Consider the following 15,722-nt stretch of genomic DNA (forward strand, 5'->3'; position numbering starts at 1 on the left):
TGAAGATACCACAGAGAATGTGGTATTCTGCCTCGACATCAGGGAAGGATGGTTGTTCTTCTGATATTTTCCTCTATCCGGGGCAAGCCATTTACCCATGGAAATGTCATCAGTGAGACCTGCAAAGATGTCAACCAAGTAGAACTGCTATCTATGTCTGACTCTTTAAATGATCATTGCCCCGAACCACCAGGTTGATGTCCCACATCTCTTACGTGGGGTCAACACTTAGCAAGGTCCTCCTGAATAGCACTGAAGCATCAACACTACAGCTCCCAATAAGAACCAGCAGTTAGGTGAGCCACTTCCTTCAAAGTCATGATGGCATCGGAATCTTCTGTGTACCCACCCTCAATGACTTCTGTGGGAGGTAATTGTCCTGAGCTGCTCTGATTATTGTGGACAATTACCTCCCAAGTTAAGGGATGCAGGTGGCGCTGTGGGTTAAACCACAGAGCCTAGGACTTGCCGATCAGAAGGTCGGCGGTTCGAATCCCCGCAATGACGGGGTGAGCTCCCGTTGCTTGGTCCTAGCTCCTGCCAACCTAGCAGTTCAAAAGCACGTCAAAGTGCAAGTAGATCAATAGGTACCGCTCCAGCGGGAAGGTAAACGACGTTTCCGTGTGCTGCTCTGGTTCGCCAGAAGTGGCTTAGTCCTGCTGGCCACATGACCCGGAAGCTGTACGCCGGCTCCCTCGGCCAGTAAAGCGAGATGAGCGCCGCAACCCCAGAGTCAGCCACGACTGGACCTAATGGTCAGGGGTCCTTTTACCTCCCAAGTTATTGTTTGGAAGTGACTCTGCTAGAGCCTCTAAGATCAAGAATATCACAACTTCCCTCAGCGGGTCTCTGAAAAGGGAGCGTTCAACATTAATGAATGAATTTTGCTTCGTGGTGGCCTGAAGCCCAGAACACTGCTCAGCAAATCAAGCAGAATGAACATCTGTGAGGCTTGGCAGTCTTTGTGGCCTGGTCAGAAGGGGATCCGCATGCCAAGGACCTGAGGCAAACTTACTATAGCAAGGCCTCTAGGGCATTAATAAGTGCTTACTGTACTGTACTTCAGAGGATTCAGAGATGATTGGCACTTCTTCATCTTGGCTTGCTCCAACTGACTCACTGGCATGTATTCAACATCATGGCATACAAGATGTAACGAGAGATGCTAGCGATGTAGTTAGAAACAGGAATATCTGCCTATTGGAGTTCAGCGCTTCATACCTCGCTCCGCAACTTTTCAGATTTGCTGCAGTGCTGGAGAGGAATGACTTTTCAAGTCTGCCTCACTTCCCATGGGGATTTTCATCTATATTGTGTCCTGACATACTTGACATCCTGATGATGAACCATCTTCAGCATGGCATCCCGCTTGAGAATAGGGCTGCCCTCTTAACTGAGATGCCTGTTCCCATAGGCATATATACCATCCGTGTGAGACTATGGGAATCCTAGAGCCTGTCCTGGCTTGCAGAATTGCCCAGCTCTGAGTGCAGCTGAAGCCCAGGACAATGCTGGCTGACATTATCTGGTGGTTCAAACACATTTATATGCAGTAATTTTCTGGACACCCAACAGTACATCTATCTACTCCGGGTGCTTGGAAAAAGAAGACTTCTAGTGCACTTGAGCACATCAGTAACTGTGCATACTGTATTCTTTCATTTATTCATTAAGAGTATTTATAATCCCACCTTTTGTGGCAAAGACCCTTCAAGGCTCTAACAATTATTAAAATACAATACACTTCTGCAAATGTGCTGCACATTTATTCAACCTCCACTCTCGGCATTTGAGTGATGAAGCTGTACACTTCAGCAAAGGAGCAACCGTGTGACAGAAATTCAGTTCCCACGAGATGCGATGGTCATTGGCTTCAATGGCTTTCAAATGAGATTAATCAAATTCATGGAGGATAAAGGCTATCAATGGTTATTAGCCAGGAGAGCAGGATGGAACCTTTCGTGGTTAGAATACCTCTGAATACCAGATGTTACAGAGCAAGTGGCGGGGGGGGGGAGACAGCCTCTCCCACTTTTGGGATCTCCCTAAAGCCCACACAAAAACATCTTTGGGAACCATTGTTACAGCTAAGCAAGACAAGCAAAACCACCGTATGATGTGTACGCTGATGGAATCATTTCTCCCTGACATGCTAGTTTTTTTGTGTGAGAGTGATATAGAAGTCATCAGCCTTCGCTTGCAGTCTAAAATGTCATTTTTAGCCATTGAATTTAAGGGTGAGCAGTTCTTCCAGTAGGTTCACTCTGTCCCATGGTCCAGTCTGCCTGCCTTCCAGTTTAACTTGCAAAATTTCTAAAAATGATGAATTTGCCATGCCCAGTTTGCTGCAGTTTTGCAACACATTTGATCATTAATTAATCAGTGCGGCATTGATTAAATCAGTGCTAAAAGTAATCAATGTGAATGTATTATTGCCTTAGGATTCCTCCCCCTGCTTTGATTTAAACCTTGCGCATACATGCTGATGTGCATCACTAGTGACCAAAGGCGGATATGAACTAAAAACTGTGGCAGAATGCTGAGCCAGAATCTCCCCTCGGCTTGATCCTGCTTAAGGCCCACACTTGGGCAGCATTTCATCAATGGAGAGGGGTTTGAACAGGGAGACATTTCCCAGCAGTAACACTCCCTCCTGCTGCTGAGTGGAAATGCTCTTCACTGCAAGTTCAACTTCCAACCCACAGAACACCTGCATCGTTTTATGCCACAAGTTGGCTTTGTTACAATGCTGTATCACTTATATAATGTTATCTTTAGCCACACCAGAATTTGGAAGCCCAAAAAATCTGGGGAGAAATTCAGTTGGAGGCAATTGCATATGCATTGTTAGTTGAATTGTTCTTTATTAATTTTGTGTGTGGCTGTGTAAATACTCACTCTGATCCTTCCAGTTATGGCAGAATGGGCATTAATAAATGAACAAAATGCGCAGGCTATGGCTCAGCTGGTGGGATGCAGTGTGTCATTGGGGGGAAGAGAGAAGGGCATCTGTTGAAAAGTCCTCTGCATCTGCCTTCACTTACAGCCATAACGTTCAGCATTAATTACATTTGGTTCGTGTGAGCCCAGCTGCTGATAGCTCCTTTCCTTCAGGTAAAATATAAACATCGATTTCAAACATGTGAAAATGCCTTATGACATGGTTTATTTTTCATTTATTCTTGAAAAGTTCTGGGAAAGTGTGTGGTTATTCTCATAATATCCTTTTGCGCTTGTGATCAGTTGGAGCTGAGGTCAACAGCCTTGCTGAAGAACAGGCATATAAAAGCCAAATTAGCTTCTTGGCTGTGATCCATTTTCACACATTACACAGGAGCAAACCTAGGGCAGGATTCATCTAAGGAGTCCAGTCAGTGGGAGCCTTCACAAGAACTTCTGCTTCTGCAAATGGCTTTTTCTCTCTTTCCTTCCCATGCCCCTCCTGCCCTCCCAAAATATGTTCAGCAGAGGTCAGAGTAATCCTCAGAACAGAACGGGGCAAGAGAAGAAGAGGAGAGATTGTTCCATCTAGCAAGTCCAAACGCTTGCACTGAAAGAACAATCGCCTTAGCTTAGCATTGTATTCTACCCCTGGATTGTTGCCAAGTGTAATTTATACATTTATTTACTATCCAAGATGCATTTCTGTTTTTAAAAAATCCATTTGCCGCATTCACACTTTACAGTCCCCAGTATGCATTTCGGGAATTATATGTTTTTAATCTAAAAGCCCACAATAAGAGTAGCCCCCAAAGGAAAATGTTTATTTTGTTATTGTTTAATGGGTTATCTCAGAATTTTAACAACACCCTGTCGCTCCTGAACACCCCTCACCCGTCCCACCCACAGCAGAATGAACAGTTATGTTATATAGATTCTCATAACAGAAAAATAGAAAAGAAAACGGTTATAAGAGGAAATATAAACCAACAAGCACATATGCAAGTAAATAAGTCATTAAAAGGAATACAGACAAAAAGCACAAGCCATCTTGCATAACCGCCGTGTATTCAGACCCTTAGACATTGGTTCATTTCATTCCATGTCTAGCTCAAGGAAATTCTCTGAAACTTTTCTTCCATTTGTAATGTAATCTAAAAGATCTTTTTGTAGAAAATATCCTTTCGGTTTTTCAGTTTTGCGGGATTATATGCTTAGAGGCCAGCTTGGCCGTAGCAAATCATTCTCCCCGTCTGTCTGTCAAGTTCCAGTAAAGGCCATGTGCCCGACCAGAGCATCTTAAATAGCTTATCTAGCATCATATTGGTTCATATCTTAGCTTCTTTTCAGAAGGGAGCTATCAGTGGGCAGCTACAGAGGAGGAGGGTGAGAATTGCTGGCAACAGTTTATACCTCCACCCACTGGCATCCTGGGAGAGACTCCGGCTTTGAATATGAACTGGTTTTTTGATGCATTAATCTTAGCCTAATATATCAGGTAGATGATTTAATCACTTGTAAGGCCGCTTTCCAGTGTGGAGGTCTTAATTATATTTTGCTCTGTTTTGGTAACCATTTTCTTTCTTGAATTGCTTGCCTCAGTATGAGGAGCACAGAACGGTGAGGAACGAAGGTGTTCCAGGGGGCTTCTTGCCTGCCATACAGTTCCCCTTCCAGAAGGTGCTAGTTCTGCTTAAATGGGGCGGGGGAGCAGATTCTGCCTCTGATTTTAACCCCTGAAAGATTCATACACAACTGTAGAATGGATGTAAATAAGCGAACCTTTTCTTTGGGGTCGTTTTCATGTAACTGGATCTGCATTCTGCAGTTACGCACAAAAGGTAGAAATCAATAGCTTTGTAGTTTAATTCCAAACTGGCAGCGATAACTGTCTGTCCCTTGACTTTTTTTGTCCTTAAACACATGAGATTTGGTACCATGCTCTCTCATTTATGTTTCAAGTGTCATGTGAAACAGAACCTTGAAATTGGTGCCCAGCGCATCAAGGGAATTTTGGGAGACACCTGCTCACTTAGCTTACTTTAACTGCAAAAGATGTCAGCGGGGAATCCCTACTTACACCATCATATTTATCGTTTGGCTGGTAGAAGCCAAACCTGTGTGTGTGTGTGTGTGTGTGTGTGTGTGTGTGTGTGTGTGTGTTTTCTTCTCCGTTTATATTGTTCCCCAACTCCAGGTTGTTTTTTAAAAACAACAAACTGTGGGTGTGGGAGCTAAGCCTATATGCAAATTCTGTTTTCTCCTTTCTGAGTAGACTTGAGCATGATTGTTTGATTGCTTCTGTTCTATGCGACTTCATTCTCCGCCTTTTGTAGGTTATTCTCTGATTTGTGTAGCTCCTGTTTTATGAGGGTTATGTTCGTGTTGAATTGCAGTGCTAAACCCTAATTTTCTTTTGTCAGAATTGTTCCACGTGTATATAAAAAGCCAAGCTCACACCTGATCAATGGTTATTGATTTGTGATGTGCCCTGAAATGTATTAAATACTCAAGGTCTTGCTACGAAGCCATTAAGCATGGGAATTGCTTTCAGGAATAATGTATTTAGTATTCTGCCAGGAAGTCCTGCCTGGGTGGAAATCTGGATCATACCAATATAAGGTTAGAATATAATAGAAAACAGAAATATGGCCAAAAAAAAAAAAGGACTGAAATCTGCAGTTGAAACGATTGAGATGCCATTACAAAAAATGATTCCTCATTACTGCTACAGATCTCTCATGCAGTGACAAATAATCTTAATTTTATTGATGTAAATTTACTTGGAGGTCACCTAGTTCAATTTCCTGCACAGTTCAGGGTCTGGAATGCAGGAGCTGCAACTTCAGCCTTCCGGACATATGGCTGCCCAACCTTTGCTGAAATACTTCCCCCAAAGGAGAGCACCACCTAGTCAAGGCAGTCTGCACAACTACTAAACAGCTCTTACCAATAAGACGCTTCTCCAAGTGTTTAGCCAAAACCTGCAATTTCCACCCTTTGGCGTTAATTGTACCTTCTGGAGCAGGTCCCTTTTGGGACATATCCCATTTGAATATGCACTTGTAATTGCTCCTCATTCCGTGGATATGGGGCAAACAGATGTGTTGAGGACCTCTTAGACCAGTAGCATCACACTTGTCTGGGCAAGTCATTTCAATGCCCTTGAGCTTCAATATTCAGCAAGATGAATTCTATAGAACAGGTGGGGAGTCTGTGCATGCCCCCCCCCCAATATTTGGACTCCAACTCCCATCAGCCTCAGCCACCATAGCCATGGTCAGGATTGATGGGACTTTTAGTCCTCTGACATAAAGAGGGGGACGCAGGTTCCCCGATTCTGCTATAACAGAATAGCCTTCCCCTCCCTTGACTTAGGTGCTGTAAGGAGCACCTCGCCATCTGTATCTTTCCATAAAATGTCAATCTAGTTCAGGGGTAGCCACCATGGTTCGCTTCAGCTCCCATAATTCCAGACCTTTGGCTGTGCTGACAATGTCTGATGGGTGTTGTACTCTACAACAGTTGAGTCTGCCACCTTGACCACCCTTGGTCTGATCAGTTGCATAAGCCCTAGAAGGCTTATGCCTCTCCCAGATAGATTGTGTTTTCATTGGCCCTCACAGGGGAATAAGAGAGAGACTAGTTTGCCAGGCTAGAGGGATGGTGTCTTCAAAGCTGAGGAGAGAGCCTTTTTTAATTGGTTTTATTTTATCAGCCCCTACATACATGCCCAAGTTGGCCATTCCTGACAGACGAGCATCCTAGGTGGTAGACGTCTTCCTAGCAGAGTTAGTTGTGATAAGTTAAGAGAATGTTCAGAGAAAATGCTGCTGAACAATGGACTTCCTCTCTCTTGCTATCTCACTCCCCTAACCTCCACTGCCTTTCAGTTGATAGGGAAAATTAGCCAAACGAAATTACATGAGTTTATCCCTGTTCAGAGGATTTTTTAAAAAACCCACAGTGACTTTTTCCTGTTTTTATAGTGTTTGGTTTTCATATTGCTGTTTTATTATGGACTGTGGTGTTGTAAGTTTGCTGTGATTCACTCTTCAGCCATGTGAATGCATTTGAAGGACAGGATATAAATATTTGAATGAATAAATAAATCCCTCTGACCAGTTCAGCAGAATGCAAAGGCCAAGCTAGTCAGCCTTTAGAATTGTCCGCAGTTACTTGTAATGTGGTTTGCGGGTTCCTGGGTAAAGATATGTGAAGAAAACTCTGGTTTTGAGTCATAGTATTATCCCACTAGCATCTAGATGCCACGAGGCATAAGTAGAACATTCATGTTACCCTTTAAAATAAGAATTTGAGAGTTGCTTCACTATTCTTATGTCTTCTTTTCTGGAGTCACTGTGAATTTCTCTGCATGAAAATCAGCGATTCGTCACAACAGAAAATACATCTGCCAGGGGATAGATTTAGATTGCTTGTAACCAAGAACTGCAGAAATGTATTTTTAATGAGAGACAATGGAGGCTATTTTTCATCTGCATGTTTAGCTACTCCTTCAGTTTGGTAGGCAACCAAATATATACATATTTTTAAATGGCATTTAAATAGGCCAACTGTCAGCAGAGAGCAGTAGAGGGCTTGGGAAGATTCTAACGCCATTACCTATAAAAGATAATGGAGTCTGACTCATGTAAGGAGGAAATTGTGATTGCCAAAAACTGACAATAAAACATTAAGGAATGTATCCTTATATACTGGGTAAATAATGCCTAAGGTGCAGGGAAGCTTGTCATCATACGCAAAGGCCTGCTGCATTGTCTTTAGTCAAACTTGAATAGTAATGTTATTCAAAGGCAGCAGATCTTAATATCAGTTTTGTAAGCCAAGCGAGAATATGGTCAAGCAGCTGTAGAACATAAGGGTGGCTCTGCCCACAAGGAAGATCGCTGTCTCTGGTCTTTCAGGGGTCTAAGGTGTCCCATACAGGACTACTTCTCACTGAGATGGTAAACCTGTGTCTGGCCTCTACACCCATCCTCAGATGGAAGGTTTCCTTGCGAAAGTTTTCTATGCACATAAATCTTTTTGCACATCAGGGAGAGAGCCAGGTTAAGTGTTAGTTTTCTACATGGATGGATTTTTTAATGTTTATTTTTGTATCTTTGACCATTCAATTGTGAACCTCCACATGCACCCCCTAATTGGTTTACCACCTCATTGAAAACCAGGCCCAAGTGTAGATCTTGTTAGCTGGGGATCAGCTTGTCTGATTGCTTACCTACATGGTATCTTTTTGTCATTATATTCTAATGTTGACGTTCTTGTCTTTATGTCTATGCATTCTTCAGCTTTGAGGATAACAGACCCTTCATCAAGTAAGAATGACCTGAATGACTGATAAATTCCATTTATCAGTGTGGTCCCATGAACTGGCTGTCAGATCAGTACTTTAAAAGTCATTACAGCTTCTGTCATTCACATTTGAGGGAGGCAGAAGAGCAAACTGTGCAGGAAAACCGTAAGGCCTACAGTTTCTATGCTTCGTGTTCCTTGATTGTCTGTCACCTGGACTTTCTTGTGATCTGCTGTAGTACAGACTTTGGATAGCCCCGCACTGCTCCCTGCTGGGTCATAATGCACATCTCTGCAAGTACTTGACGTGATCATTTTACCTTTGAATGGTTAAATGCAATTGAGGGGTAAATGTTCAAAGGAATGCTAACAATATTTATTTCACCCAATATCTGTCCTGAATTGGCAATTCTGGACAATACATAGAAAATTCTTCTTTAGTTTTCGGTTCCATTCAGTCAATGACTGCATGGCAACGTTTGAATATTTTGCTTCTGTCTTCAAAAATAGCCCTTTGAATAACACAAGTCTGTACAGAATTGTTTAAAGTTAACGGAAACAACAAAGCATCAATTATGGGCCTTGGATAATAATGCACCATATATCCTGCAAGAAAAAACACTGAATCAGTAGCACAACTAATGCAAGTGCCTCTATTTTGCAGTGGACTTTCAGTTTGTTCTTCTGGTGAAGAGTCCTTTGTGTTCATTTCTTTTGTCTCATTCTCACCTCTGTCATTCTTTCGATCTTTTACAAGAGTGGGGAATACAATTTATTTTAAGCTGGCTTCACTTTCTTGCAAGTCTCTTTTTGACAGCAAAAAAACCCCAAAACAATTTGTACAATTTCTGCATGAACCCAAATATTTTTGTTCAGAGTTAAACCAACAGCGATTAACTCATTGTATAGTTCCATGATACAAACCCAAGCTTTTAATTTCTACATGAAGTCGTGGCTTTGTGTGTGTGCGTGGCATACCTAGATTATGAAAAGGCTATATAGAATGAAGGTAAAATATTATTTTTGGTTGATTCTTGATGACTTCCACCCCAATCTCTACATTCCTGGGGACTGTGGTAAAGCCAAACTCCACAACCATGCCATTGTGCATGAAGAGCTGCCCTCACTATTGTACTGTGTGGGAAAGTTACCGTATTTTTCGCTATATAGGACGCACCCGACCATAGGACGCACCTTCTTTTAGGGGGAAGAACAAGAAAAAAAAATTCCCCCTCTCTGCTCAGCGCCCCTTCAGCGAAGCGGCAGGAGTAATGGAGCCCCTTCCATTTCTCCTCCCGCTTGGCTGAAGGGGCGCTGCACAGCTCTCCCTCTCTGCTGAAGCCGGGAGAGTCTTGCTATCCCTGAAGCCTTCGGAGCACAGCGCGAGTTCCCACTGCGCTCCGCAGGCTTCGGTTCCTTTTGCTGAAGCCGGGAGAGCAAGACTCTCCTGGCTTCAGAGAAAGCAACACGAAGCCTCTGGAGCACGGAGGGAGCGCTCCCTCTGCGCTTCGGAGACTTCGCGTTGCTGTTGCTGAAGCCATGGAGCCTGCATTCGCTCCATAGGACACACACACATTTCCCCTTAATTTTTGGAGGAGGAAAAGTGCGTCCTATAGAGCGAAAAATACGGTAAATGCAAGAGAACCCTGTGCAAACAACCAATCTTTAGTCTGGAGACTCTATATTTATAGAATACTTTTTTTGACCATAATGTAGCATCTGGTCTACAAACAGCTGCCATTTCCCCATTTGCTTCCACTGCATAAAGCTTCTTCTTCCGCATTGTTAGCTTTTTGTAGTTCAGGTGTTGATGTTAAAAAAAAAACCCCAGTGCTGGTGTGAACAGTTTCAAGTACCGCATGTGTTTAAGGAAACTCCAATGTGTATGCTCTAGTGCTTTCCAATTTGCTTCAGTGGCAGGTTCAATTTCACCTGAACATTTTATGGCTCCAGCGAGCTCTAACCAACATTTCAGTTAATGCAAAAACTAGGATTGCCATACATCCGGAATTTCTCAGACGTAGCCGGAATACTGCATTCGGAAGTAGCCTCTATGCTTTCGTCATCGTAATTTGGTTCAGCTCAGGGTGGACCTTCCTGAACCTCCCAGCCAGGAGCTTCGCTCCAGCTTAATTATATCCTGGTAATAAACATGCATAGGGATGCAGGTGGCGCTCTGGGTTAAACCGCAGAGCCTAGGACTTGCCGATCAGAAGGTTGGCGGTTCGAATCCCCGCGACGGGGTGAGCTCCCGTTGCTTGGTCCCTGCTCCTGCCAACCCAGCAGTTCAAAAGCAGGTCAAAGTACAAGTAGATAAATAGGTACCGCTCCGGCGGGAAGGTAAACGGCGTTTCCGTGTGCTGCTCTGGTTCACCAGAAAGCGGCTTAGTCATGCTGGCCACATGACCTGGAAGCTGTACACCGGCTCCCTCGGCCGATAAAGCGAGATGAGCGCCGCAACCCCAGAGTTGGTCACAACTGGACCTAATGGTCAGGGGTCCCTTTACCTTTAATAAACATGCAATTACATACAGAACTAATGTTGCACCAATGATAGGGTTGCCATACGTCTGGAATTTTCTGAATGTAGCCAGTGTTTAGCCCCCTTAAACAGGGTGGAAATCATGGAAATGTCTAAGAAAATATGGCAGCCCATGTCGGTAGTATAGATTTTGGCGATTTTCATTAAAAAAAAATAGCTCAAAAACTCTTTTTGAAATGTGGCAACCCTACAAAAACTAGCATAGCCCTGAGATCTGTATACACACATTTACAGCTCCTCCAAACTGAAGAGTCATAGCAAAGCACAATATTTACACAGTTTAATAAAAAAAAAAAGGGCCGTGATTGAGTACTTCATATGCTGCAAATCCACACCCAGAAACTGGGCATTGTGCTCACTACATACAACAGCTCTCACTGCTTTTCTTTACACTAAAAAAACCTCTTAAAATTCAAAGGATGCTGAAAGGAAAATGGTTTTGTGATTCTTCTAAGGTCAGAGAATACTGAGGTGAAACTGAATGAAAAGCAGTAGTGATGCAATCTGGCAGGCATGCTAAAGTTGCCTTGTTGGATTGCGGCGGCTGTAACAACAACAACAAATCAAAATAAAAACAACCAATTAAATATGCCACTCTGTGGTAATATTTTATTCGTTGGCTATCTTTGGGGGGGAACTGAGCATTACTAATGTGTACATGAAACTTCAAAACAATGTACATATTTGCAATATTGCGAAGAAATTATACAGCATGGCTGTCCTGGTTTGCTACATGAATTATATTGATTTCCTTTTAAACTGCCTAAATAAACAACCCCCCCTTCAGAATACATGTAAGCTCATGAATAAATAGATAAATAAATAATCAGGAAGCAGATCATTTCAAGAAACAATTGCAGTGTTTAACATTTCAACTCAGTAAAAGCGAGGGTTGCTAAGACATATTAACCCAGTAGTTTAAGAAGCAATAGGCATTGCGTTATTAAAGGTAAAGGTAAAGGGACCCCTGACAGCTTAGCAATTATGTAGTACAATATAAAGTGCTTCATAGACAACATCCTAACAATCGTTACGAAAGGATTGTCCCTGTATGTTAGATGCAGAGTCAAGGCTTAGGGAAAGTAACTTCCATATGACCACCTACTGAATTTATTGAAAAATTGAGATGATTTGTACCAGTTCGCTACAGCTTCTAGTTGTAGCCTAATGTCTGCATCATGGCAGAGTAATTAAAGGAGTGCTCCAGTTATGATTGATATTATGAACCAGCGGATCCTTTTTTCTTTTCCTTAGTTAAACATGATCCAGTCCTTTGTATCATTAATCATCTGGATTTTTAGTGTAATCATAGATCAGTTCCGAATTTTTCTTCCAGTCTGTCACTGTGGCCCTCTCTGCAGTATTCCAAATGAGGTAATGGGTTGGATTCAACTCGCTCAGTGCACTAGAAGAAACCCACTAGTCCAGTGGAACTCCACCACCACCACCATTCTCCACCAAACCAGTCTGGAGGGTCAGGAGAACCCCCAGAACTGCACAGGGGGGAGGACATTTGCAGGTCCGGCCATTTGGCAAGCTGATGGAATAATTCTTCCCAGTGTCGGTGTTGATCAAAGCGGTCCTAATATCCTACTAGTATGTTATACTCCTCAATGACATTAGCCTGTAGTTTCACAGCAACATATTGTTAACTTGTGTTGTTTGTTACCCAAAACCCCCTCCTAAATTGTTATCTACAATGTAAATGCCTAGCAGGCTGTTCTTCTACTTGTTCATTCCTTTTTCTTTTTCTCTTTTTCATTTATTGTGTGTAGCATCTGCCTTTATCCTATAAAATTAATTTCAGCTTTCTAATATATCAGAATCAATTGAAATGCCAGCAGCCAGCTTATCCCCCGCTTGACAACTGTATCAGTCATTGATTAATCGTAGAACCAACGATGACCAAAAGGTCATCACATCTAATTCTTATTGCTCTTTCTCCAGTGTGTGTGTGTGTGTGTGTGTGTGTACGCGCATGGGCACAGACACACAGGCACACACTGAAAAACAGGACCATCTCTAGACCACCCGTATCTAGCGCAACATATGCATTCCAGTATGCCACAGAAAAGTGTGATCTACTATGCAATATAGTAAAGTTGACTTGAGTGAATAAGCCAAGCTTACTACAGCAGGAAGAAAACAGCCCAAGAAGCAGGGGCTCAAGAGGCAACTAAGCCTTGTGCCAGGTGTCCATACAGTAGAGAGGGCTTGGAATTGTCCCCATTGGTTCTGCCCCTTCATGGCGCTCTTACAGTATTTTCTGCAAGTGGGCTACAAACATAGCTCCATTTCCTCCCAGAATATGGATCAGGTGTACAGATCCTGCTTTTAGACCACTTTGCAGACATCACATCTAATAGGAGTTTGAGACCAGGCCAGCAGGCATGAAACACACGCATTGCCACACTGTCTGAACAGGGAATTTGTCTTCCTATAAGGAGATTTACTGTAGTCAGTCCCACACAATCGCCATCCTAATAACCCCTCAAGTTTGGAGGTTGGGGTGGGGGCTCTTGACCCATTGAAAACAAAGAAGGCACCAGAATATTTAAAATAACCCAAAGCTATACTTCCAATTTTTTCCAGCCATTAAGCTCCTTTATTTCCCATTAGTATTCCGGGAAAAGTATTCCTTGAATGTCTCATTTCTAATGACCTCTTTCTATTTTGATCATATGTCTCAGAATAATAATAATTTTCAACCCACATAATAATTTTAACTCTAGTTTTTAATTACCATTCTTTTGGTGCAGGTCCTTGTACCAGATTCTTCCTCTTTCTCTCATTTTGTCCTATACTCTACAAAACGCTTTGAATAGTTTTGCAGTCAGTCCAGCTGGTTTCCTTTGAAACTTTTCCAACTGCACTGCAGATTCTGAACAGCACCGTCTTCTGATGGTTGTATATAAAACCACATAAGACCGCTATCTAATCTGTTGTTGATCCATTAATTGTTCCTCAATTAGTGCAAATTTTTTACACATGTGAGTACTTAATTTATCGTAATCACATCTTGTCTGCAGTTCTGAAGGTTCCTTAGGAGACTACCATGTGGGAAAAGATCAAAAACTTTGCTTCAAAACGTATTAAGTTCAGCAAAATCCCCCGCCAACCGAGCCAGATATTTAGACTGATCTGGCATGATTTGTTGTTAGCTGCTATTAAGATCATCTTAATCTCGTTTTAGAATCCATCCCCTGGAAGCCCAATGACTGCTTCTATGGGGAGAAACACTTTGCATGCTTATTGGGATTACCTAATGTGTACTCAAGAAGCTTTAGGGGTCCTTATCTGTGCACTGGCCAAAATAGACATTACATGCAGATCCATATAACGTCACCCCACTCAATGTCCATTTTAAAACCAGAAGTAGCCACTTACTTCTGGGGGGACAAGCAGAGAAATGGCAAGGAAAGGAATTGGCAGCGAAAGGAGACTGCTTAACCCTTTGTCAGCCTGCCATTTTTTCCTCTCCCAATCCCAGAACAATCACCGCTTTCTCTGGTGATTGTTCTCAATATCATCACCATTTTCTCTGGCATTGATTGGCTGATTTGATTTCAAAATTTCAAAAGAAGGGATTAAGGTAATCTTAAATGCATCTGTGTCTAACATCTAGTTTATTCCTCATTAATTTCAAATTTTTCTTAGGCTTAGCCACCTGACTTGTGTGTAATATTTTCTCGCCGACCCCCCCCCCTTTGGGATCATGCATATTCTTCATCCTCCAGTACTATAGAAACATTCCTGAGATTTCTCTAGCTTAGCCAGGCAGAATTTAAAACTTCTCCTTGCCCTGTCAGGGAGCAAACGTAAGATTTTGAAACTGCTACAAGAAACGGGTTTGGGGTGCCTTCAAATGTGAGGGCGCTTGAAAAACACTTGTTCTACTGCTGCTGCCCCAAAGCTCCCCATAACTTTTGGGAAGGGGGAAGGTAGAGGCAATGGGTGGTATTCAGCTAAGTTATACTCAAAGTAGATCCATTCAAATAAATGAACATGGCTGAGTTAGGGCCATTGATATCAATAGCTCTACTCTAAGTAAACTTTACTTGGATACCCCACATTAAGATCACTTACAAAGGACTGAGAAATCGAGCAAACTGCAGATAATGTGCAATATCATGACAAATAGCCTACAGCATAGTGGAAGGGAAGCTATGAAAGATTGCCATTGTGCTCTTGATTTGCTCCCATTCTTCTCAATGGGGCTTTCATGGGAGATTTTGTAAGATTGTGAGCTGAGCCAACAGGCGTGGAAGGAACGGAGGCCAATTCAAAATATTTTGCATTTTCCTCTTACCATGTAGCATCTGCATATTTCATTACATTTACACGGCTGCTGCTGCTGCTGCTGCTGCTGCTGCCCCAGAACATTTGCTACAAACATTTGCTGCTGCCCAAAAATGTGTGTTAAAAGAAGCGTTTTCATGCTCATGACATTTTCATCTGTGTATTCCCCCCCAAAAAAGTTATAATAATAAAGTGCATTGAATTAAAAAAGCGCATTCGCAAATATGTGTGCAATGTTTTCCTTCTCCGCAAGGAATAGCATGAAATGCTTGTTCTGTGCATCGTGCTGTTTTCTCTATGAATCAAAGACACTTTTCCTTTCTGTCTTTCTCTTTTCTTTCTCTCTCTCTCCACAGGTCGTGGGTTATAGGTGCAATAGCTCTGCTCTGCCTATTAGGACTGACCTGGGCCTTTGGACTTATGTATATTAATGAAAGCACCGTCATCATGGCATACCTCTTCACCATTTTCAATTCTCTGCAGGGAATGTTTATATTCATTTTCCATTGTGTCCTCCAGAAAAAGGTAAGGACAATTATTCTACGGTGAAAAGAAGTGATGGGGCTATTTCATTGCCTAGCAACCACAGCAAATGTTGGCTGACCGTGCCTTGCATTTTGTGTTGCCG

General features: G+C 42.5%; 1 protein-coding gene across 11 annotated transcripts in view; it reads left to right on the top strand.

Moving 5' to 3' along the window:
• The window catches only part of ADGRL3 (adhesion G protein-coupled receptor L3), a 555,597-nt gene that overhangs the window by 455,003 nt on the left and 84,872 nt on the right, over nucleotides 1-15,722 (top strand). For 8 of the 11 annotated variants that reach the window (XM_081844774.1, XM_081844780.1, XM_081844782.1 and 5 more), the window contains exons 21-22: nucleotides 8,250-8,276; nucleotides 15,451-15,619. In XM_081844774.1, coding sequence (XP_081700900.1) covers nucleotides 8,250-8,276; nucleotides 15,451-15,619 — 196 coding nt within the window. The remainder of the gene's footprint in view (nucleotides 1-8,249; nucleotides 8,277-15,450; nucleotides 15,620-15,722) is intronic. The other 3 variants (XM_081844778.1, XM_081844779.1, XM_081844784.1) reach the window with 1 other exon arrangement.

The sequence above is a fragment of the Podarcis erhardii genome (assembly GCF_964252035.2).
Source record: "Podarcis erhardii genome assembly, chromosome: 17".
Classification (NCBI taxonomy): Eukaryota; Metazoa; Chordata; class Lepidosauria; order Squamata; family Lacertidae; genus Podarcis; species Podarcis erhardii.